This window comes from Rhinopithecus bieti, unplaced genomic scaffold (assembly GCF_001698545.2).
Source record: "Rhinopithecus bieti isolate Rb0 unplaced genomic scaffold, ASM169854v2 scaffold_23199, whole genome shotgun sequence".
In the NCBI taxonomy this organism is placed as follows: domain Eukaryota; kingdom Metazoa; phylum Chordata; class Mammalia; order Primates; family Cercopithecidae; genus Rhinopithecus; species Rhinopithecus bieti.
This window is the reverse complement of record NW_016810851.1, coordinates 434,241-442,892: the sequence shown is the minus strand read 5'-3', so window position 1 is coordinate 442,892 and position 8,652 is coordinate 434,241. Positions and strand designations below refer to the sequence as shown.

General features: G+C 36.6%; 1 protein-coding gene across 1 annotated transcript in view; it reads left to right on the top strand.

The window, feature by feature from the left end:
* The window catches only part of SNX14 (sorting nexin 14), a 101,440-nt gene extending 93,749 nt beyond the window's left edge, over nucleotides 1-7,691 (top strand). Inside the window, exons 28-30 of the mRNA XM_017892959.1 lie at nucleotides 5,430-5,521; nucleotides 6,195-6,251; nucleotides 7,481-7,691. Coding sequence (XP_017748448.1) covers nucleotides 5,430-5,521; nucleotides 6,195-6,251; nucleotides 7,481-7,519 — 188 coding nt within the window. The 3' untranslated portion in view covers nucleotides 7,520-7,691. The remainder of the gene's footprint in view (nucleotides 1-5,429; nucleotides 5,522-6,194; nucleotides 6,252-7,480) is intronic.
* Nucleotides 7,692-8,652: the final 961 nt, after the last annotated feature.

Below are 8,652 nucleotides of genomic sequence, written 5' to 3'. Positions count from 1 at the left end.
TAAAACCCCGGGGTTCCCCAAGGGATTTCCCATCCCCTTTTTTTTTTTTTTTTTTTTTGATACAGAGTCCCGCTCTGTTGCCAAGGCTAGAGTGAAGTGGCATGATCTTGGCTCACTGCAGCCTCCGCCTCCTGGGTTCAAGCAATTCTCCTGTCTTAGCCTCCTGAGTAGCTGGGACTAGAGGCTCGTGCCACCACGCCTAGCTAATTTTTGTATTTTTAGTAGAGATGGGATTTCACCTTGTTGATCAGGCTGGTCTTGAACTGTAACCTCAGGTGATCCACCTGCCTTGGCCTTCCAAAGTGCTGGGATTACAGGCATGAGCCACCGTGCCCAGCCCATCCACCTTTTTTTTTTTTTTTTTTTTTGAGACGGAGTCTTGCTCTGTCGTCCAGGCTGGAGTCTTGCTCTGTCGTCCAGGCTGGAGTGCAGTGGCCGGATCTCAGCTCACTGCAAGCTCCGCCTCCCGGGTTTACGCCATTCTCCTGCCTCAGCCTCCCGAGTAGCTGGGACTACAGGCGCCCGCCATCTTGCCCGGCTAGTTTTTTATATTTTTTAGTAGAGACGGGGTTTCACCGTGTTAGCCAGGATGGTCTCGATCTCCTGACCTCGTGATCCGCCCGTCTCGGCCTCCCAAAGTGCTGGGATTACAGGCTTGAGCCACCAAGCCCGGCCCCCATCCACACTTTTTTTGTGAGTTTTACCTCCAGGGCCTTGACCAAGATCCCACAGTGAATATTGGAGAAAAATCCCCAGGTGCTTCTGGCAGCGGGGCCAGAAGGGAACCATTTTGAAATACATTAGTCAGGGCACTCTGTTCTTGACAAGGCCCTACCCTCAGGAGAAGCTATTTAACCAGAGCCTGACTGACCTGAGGGAAGGGAAATAACCAACTCTAGCCATCCCTGGCCTTCCACATGGAAGAAGGGAAATACCCGACTCCAATCCACTCTAGCCATCTTGTCCTATGCAAGGGGGCCAGAAGCATGTGTGAAGTTCACCGTTCAGTGGTACAGGCTCACTAAAAGATTGAGACCCCTTCCTAGGACTATAGAACCCTTCCTCTCCCTCTATATTTTATCACCACATTACTAAAGGCCTGTTTGCAGCAGTTCCTCTTAACTTGTGCATCATGTCCAGCTATCAGTAAAAAAAATTACAAGACATATTAAAGGCAAGAAAATACAATTTGACGAGAAAGAGCAAGTATCAGAACCAGAGTCAGATATGGCAGTGATGTTAGAATTATATACCAAGTGGGATTTATCCCAGGTATTCAAGGCTGGTGTAGCATTCATTCAAAAGTCAATTAAGGTAGTCCATCACATCAGCAGGCTAAAGGAGAAAAATCATGATCATAACAGTAGATGCAGAAAAAGCATTTGACAAAATCTAACACCCACTTATGATATCAGCAAACTAGGAATAGAGGGGAACATCCTCAACTTGATAAAGAATATCTACAAAAACACCTATAGCTAACATCACACTTGATGAAAAACTTAAAAGCTATCTCACTAAGATGAGGAACAAGGCATGCTCTCACTACTGCTTTTCAACATTGTACTGGAAGTCCTAGTTAGTGCAGTAAGACAAGAAAAGGAAATAATGAGCATACTGATTGAGAAGAAAGAAATAAAACTATCTTTGTTCACAGATGACGTGATTGTCTATGTAGAATATCCAAAAATTGACCAAAACACTCCTGGAAATAATAAGTAATTTTAGCAGGGTTATAGGATATAAGGTTAATACACAAAATTCAATTACTTTTCCTGTATGTCATCAATGAGCAAATGGTGTTTGAAATTTAAAAAAAAATACCATTTGCATTAGCACCCCAAAAAGTAAAATACTTGGGTAATAATCTAACAAAACATGCACAAGATTTCCATGAGAAAAATTGTAAAACTTTAATTAAATCAAAGAACTAAATGGAGAGATACTTTATGTTTGTGGATAGGAAGACTCTTCTTTCAAGGTGTTGGTTCTTTTGAACTTCATCTATAGATTCAATGCAGTCCCAATCCAAATCCCAGGAAGTTGTTTTGTGGGTATTGAGAAACATTTTAAAGTTTATATGGAGAGGCAAAAAGACCCAGAATAGCCAACTCAGTTTTGATTGAGAACAGCAAAGTCATAGGATTGACACTTTCTTCAAGACATACTATAAAGCTACAGTGATCAAGAAAGTGTGATATTAGCAAAAGAATAGACAAATGGATGGATGAAACTGAATAGAGAGCCCAGATATAGACCCACATAAATAATGTTAACTAATCTTTGACAAAGTTGCAAAGGCAATACAATGAAGAAAAGTTAGTCTTTTCAACAAATGGTGCTGGAACAACTGGACATCCACATGCAAAAAAAAAAAAAAAAATCTAAACACAGACTTTACACCCTTCACAAAAACTAAACTCAAAATCAATTATAGGCTGGGCACGGTGGCTCACGCCTGTAATCCCAGCACTTTGGGGGTCTGAGGCGTGTGGATCACCTGAAGTCAGGAGTTCAAGACCAGTTGGCCAAGATGGTGAAACCCCATCTCTACTAAAACTACAAAGATTAGCCAGGCATGGTGGCGGGCACCTGTAATCCCAGCCACTCAGGAAGCTGAGGCAGGAGAATTGCTTGAACTTGGGAAGCAGGGGTTGTAGTGAGCTGAGATAGCGCCATTGCACTCCAGCCTGGGTGACAGCATAACTCCGTCTCAAAAACAAACAAAAAAATCAATTTTAGACCTAACTGTAAAAAGCAAAACTGTAAAACTTAGAGGATAACAAGGGAGAAAATGTAGATGACTTTCTGTTTGGCAATGACTTCTTAGTTGCAACACAAAGACATGAACCGTGGAAGAAATAATTGATAATCTTTACTTCATTAAAATTAAAAATTTTGCTTTGTGAAAGACACTATAAAGAAAATGAAAAGAGAAGCCACAGACTGGGAGGAAATACTTGCAAAAGACATAGCAGATAAAGGACTGTTACCAAAAATGTACAAAGAAATCCTGAAACTCAACAATAAGAACATAACCTGATTTTAAAATTGGCCAAATATCTTGACACCTCACCAAAGAAGATTACACATAAGCATATGAAAAGATGTTCTACATCATATGTCATCAAGGAAATGCACATTTAAAGCAGTGAGATACCACCACACACCTGTTAGAGTGGCCCAGATCCAGAACACCAACACCACCATTTGCTGGTGAAGATGTGGAATTCTCATTAATTGCTGGTGGACATGCAAAATGGTACAGCCACTTTGGAAGACAGGTGAGCAGTTTCTTACAAAACTAAGCACACTCTTACCATAAGATCTGGCAATTATCTTTCTTGATATTTACCCAAAGCAGTTGAAAACATGTCCACCCAGAAACCTGCACATGATTGTTTATAGCAACTTCAAAATTGCCAAAATTTGGAAGCAACCAAGGTGTTCTTTATTTAGGTGAATGGATAAATAAACTCATACTTCTAGACAATGGGATATTATTCAGTGCTATAAAGAAATGAGCTGTCACATCATGAAAAGTCATGGAGGAGCCTGAAATTCATCTTACTAAGAGAAAGAAGCCAATCTGAAAAGACTGCATACTGTATAATTTCAACTATCTGATATTTGGAAAAGGCAAAACTAAGAAGACAGTGGATTAGAGGGGAGGGAGGATGAATAGGCAGAGCACAGAGGATTTTTTAGGGCAACGAAACGATAATGGTGATTACATATCATTATTTGTCCAAACCCACAGAATGTCCAACACCAAGAACGAACTCCAATGTAAATTATGGACTCTGGGTAATAATGATGTACCAGTGTGTGTTCATCAGTTGTAACAAATGTGCACTCTTGTTGGGGATGTCGATAGTGTGGGAGACAGCATGTTTTGGGACAGGGAACATATGCGAAATCTCTTCCTTCTGCTCAGTTTCACTGTGAACACAAAACTACTTTTAAAAAAAGTCTATTTTAAAAAGAGATGAGGGCTTAGGACAGAACCTTAGAGAATTCTTAATATTGAAGAACTAGCCTTATAATAGTTCTGCTGTTCCTTGTGAAAATTAACTTAAATGTCTGCTCTGAATATAAAAGTGAACATAAGCTGTTTTTAGTAAATTTTCTGTAGGCAAATGATGAAAGAATTTTTTTTTTACCTGTTTTCTGATATAGTGACCCTTAGTGTTCATACTTTTAACAGTCTCAGCTTTGATACTCAGAAACAACATGGAGAGCCAGAGAATACAGTAATTTATTTTGCTGAGGCACAAATTCAAACCACATTCACTTTAAGACTCCCGTTTGGGAGAGTAACTTAGCTCTTAAGTAAGCTCAGCATTCCTTTCTGTAAGATTCTCTGCTCCTCATCTCTTGCTTAGTGACACCTGAAGGATCTGAAGGAATCACATGTCTGTGTTCATTAGTTTCATGCATATTAATTGGGAAATTCCATGTAGTATTGGTGAGTTTGAGGATTAACAAAGATTTGTATTGGGCCACATATCTTGAAAATACCAAGGATGTACTATGCCTTTTGTAAATTAAATTTGGCCTTGTCTCCTAGCATTAGAATATTTTGTGACTAACACTAGGCATTTAGTTGTGATGGGGGAAAAGGATAAATATTTGAGTACTTTGTTTATATAAGAGTAACTTCTTTTTTTTCTGCTTGGGGAAAACATTCAGTGGAGATCTTAATAAGGATTGACTTTTCTTGGTAACAGAGTGGATATTAGTGGTGGATGACATCTATACAGCCAGACACAAATCTGAACTTGTTGGACCCTAAATAAGTGTTTAAATATTTGTTATATTTCCTAAAATGATTGGTCTGTAAGATGGTTAATAGTAACTTATGCAAAAGTCCAGAAATTAGGTGTTCATATTCACTGAGAAAAGTCTGCCTTAAAATTAAACTTCTTTTTTCTGATATTAAGAGCACTATGAAAATATATAGAATAAAAAGTAGAAGCTATCTTCTGCCCACTGTGTAGAAGTCGGCTTATCCTCCATTGGGTGTTAATCCTTACATTTTTCCATGCATTTCTATACATGTGTGTACAGATGTGCAAACATCATTTTTGGGTTTAATTTGTTTTATTTTCCCTTAGTGGGGTAATACAATAAGTATTATTTTCCAACTAGCAGTTTTTTTTTTTTTTACTCCAGCATTTCTCAGAGCTTGCATTATGCATTATGCATTGTGAATTTCCAAAAGTGGGATACATGATACTGCATGTGTCAACTTGACCTTAAAAACCTCTTGTCCAGGAGCCTCTTATAGACACACTGGTTTGGGGAGTACTGATTTGCAGTTTTTGCCTAGTATCTGGGAAACAGGGTGGTAATTTTGCTTTATGATCCAGTTAATGGTGAGTCACTTTATAATATAAAATTATTTCACATGTGGCCTTTTTGTTTAGATCTGTTAGTCAAGTGTATTGGTGAAGAAACCAAGTATGAAAGCATCAGACTTCTGTTTGATGGCTTACAGCAGCCAGTACTCAACAAGCAGGTAAAGCACATTAAAGCTGATAAACTCATGTTGGCTAGGTTTGGTGAATGACATAGTAAGATGTCTGGTAAGTCATTAGCTGTATAAATGACACTATACTAAACCAAGGCAATATAATTTTAAACATTCAGATAGAAAAAAAGTTTTATTTGTGTTACTCTTTTTGTGTCAGTTTTTTTCTTAATAAGATGAATTATTTTGATTTAAAATTAATATATAGTAATTGTAGAAAATTTGGAATAGAAAATTCATGAAATACAGTAAAAAATTAAAATTGATAATTCCATTGTTCAAGTCACATAGAATAACCAGTTAACATTTTATGTTTATGGTTTATGTAAACTATTTATAAGCTTTATATATTCTGTTGAGATATTGATACATTGTAATTTTGTGTTTTGTTTTCTAAAATTAAAATACTTAACATAAAAATGAATTAATGAGGCATAATGAAGTGTCCTCACGCAAACACATGTGTACTTATTACCTATTTTGGAAATAGAACAATACTGATACTACTGAGGCTATTTTTGTGCTTGTTTTATATTATCAATCCCATTCCTTGCGTTCCCACTTAGAAGTAACCACAATCTTTAATTTTGTGTTTATCATTTTTATGGTTTTTATGTTTAGTGCCTTAACATTTATTATTATTCTTTTTTTGGTGCTTTAGCTGACTTATGTTTTATTGGACATTGTGATACAGGAACTGTTTCCAGAGCTCAGTAAGGTAACTGAAAAGCAGTAATTTTATTCATTATTTTCTTAATGGTATGCTGACATTTATTTTAATTAGGGACATAAATGTAAGAAAACCCTTGTCTCTGTTCTCTGTGATTCTTTAAAAAATTAACCTCAGCAAATTGCCTTTTATATTTTCCTTATTAAACATGCCCAAACAAATCTGGGGGACAGCTATTGAATAGCTTCTGCTTTGACTTCATCCCTTTTTAATTACAAGCAGATAGGGACCCTATACAGTCTTTCCAGGAGAAGTGAGTTTAAGTCCTAGCACTAGAATAGGCCAAGCTCAGTGTTGTCATCTGCACCATTGTATGCTGTGTAAGTCAGAAACTTGAGTATTTTTGAAGCAATTTTTATATAAACCCAAGCACAAAATGAACTAAAATTAGAGCACGATCATATTATTATTATGTTGAATCTTGAGGATTTTGAGTTTTGAGCAAAGTTTCAAGTCATTATTTTCTGTCTTTTTTTTTGACTAATCCTTTGGTTCAGTGAAACAACTATTGTTCAGTGCTGTGATATTGCAATGAAGTGTCACTTTTGCAGAGTAGAGGAAACCAGATTTGTGCTATCTACTTATAAACTTCCAAGTTGGCCAGGCACGTGCCTCACGCTTGTAATCCCAGCACTTTGGGAGGCTGAGGCAGAGGGATCACGAGGTCAGGAGATCAAGACCATCCTGGCTAGCACAGTGAAACCCCATCTCTACTAAAAATACAAAAAATTAGCCGGGCATGGTGGCAGGTGCCTGTAATCCCAGCTACTCGGGAGGCTGACGCAGGGGAATCGCTTGAACCCGGGAGGCAGAGGTTGCAGTGAGCCAAGATCGCGCCGTTGGACTCCAGCCTGGGTGACAGAGCGGGACTCCATCTCAAAAAAAAACAAAAAAAACTTTCAAGTTATTATGATATTAAGTGCATGTTAAAACAGAGTGGCAGTTACAGACTTTATATCTTTAATTTTCATGGGAATCAACAACAGGAAACCTTTAGCTATGTTTGAGACTTCATAAGGTCTGTCATTAAATGTTGCCTTTTATTCTCATATCTAGAACATAGATACTACTTGCTCCATGTGCCAACCAATTTATTTTGGTTTACAATATATGTATGTCTTAGGTTAGAATTTTAATTCTAACTAGAGCTGTTAGGCAATTTACAAATGAACCTGTGTCTTCTTGTCTTATGTTAAATGGATTTATTTTTACTTTAGGTACAAAAGGAAGTTACCTCTGTGACATCTTGGATGTAAACACTTGGATTTGGTATAGAATAACCCATTGAAATTTCTGCTGTGCTAGGGTGGTATAAATGTACTTTTTTGGGTATATTCTTATATATATTATGTACATTGCTGTCTGAAATTTTAATTATTTTTTGTTTTTAATAAAGACTAACACAGACTTAATAATGATTAAAAGTGATTGAGTCTCGTAGCCTTTCATTTGCTAGCTATGATCCAAATTTTATTAGAACATACGTCACTTGTTATTGCCATTTTTAATAGAGAAAATTCATAATGATAGGGGAAACAGATAAGACTGATAAACTTCGTACTGTATAACTTTGAAAATAATTATGCCTAGTATGGAGAAACAGGAGTAAGATCTGATTTTCTTATTTAGAGTTAATATATTTTAGTAGATTGGTTTTCCTTTTTTTTATTTTGTACGTAGTTAACTGTGTATCTATAAATAAAACATCCCATATGAGTTTTTCATAATAAACAAGGGACTTCTCTTTACTCTTGCTGGGTGTCTGACAGGCCGTAGCCCTGTTCAGTGTGAAAACTGAATACTTACGGATACTCGTGATTGTGTGGTTGCCTCTAAGTTTCACTGAATTGTCTGTAACTATCAATATATTCCCAAAGCTCATGTAAACAATTTAGGCAAGTAGACTTTTAGTTTATGTTGTCTGTTATCTCTTCAAAAGAAAAATGTAGAATTACTTATACTTCTTGAAAGTTAACTTAAAAGATTATTTTTAAGGAATCAGTGTTTCAAAATTTTTGCAGTTCCTTACCATGTCGTGCAGTTATCCTTGAAACAAGTTTGTCACGATTGAGCATTTTGCATTAGGTTATTGGCTGTAGAGTTTATTCAGAAAATTTATTGAGCTTCATCCATGTATTAGACACTAAGCTGGGTAATGTGAGAACACTGAATATAATTTAGAAAATTAGCAAATTTAATTATTCATTTTTCTCAAGATTTCAAAAAATGGTTGTTAGGTGTTACAAATTTTTTAAAAGGTTTTCTTAGCAGTTCTATTATACTTTTAAATACTTGAAAGTTCTAGGATATGTATGAGTTTCTGTGAATCAGTGGGTTTTTTTTCTTTCTTTTTTTTTTTTTTTTTTGAGATTGAGTCTCGCTCTGTCGC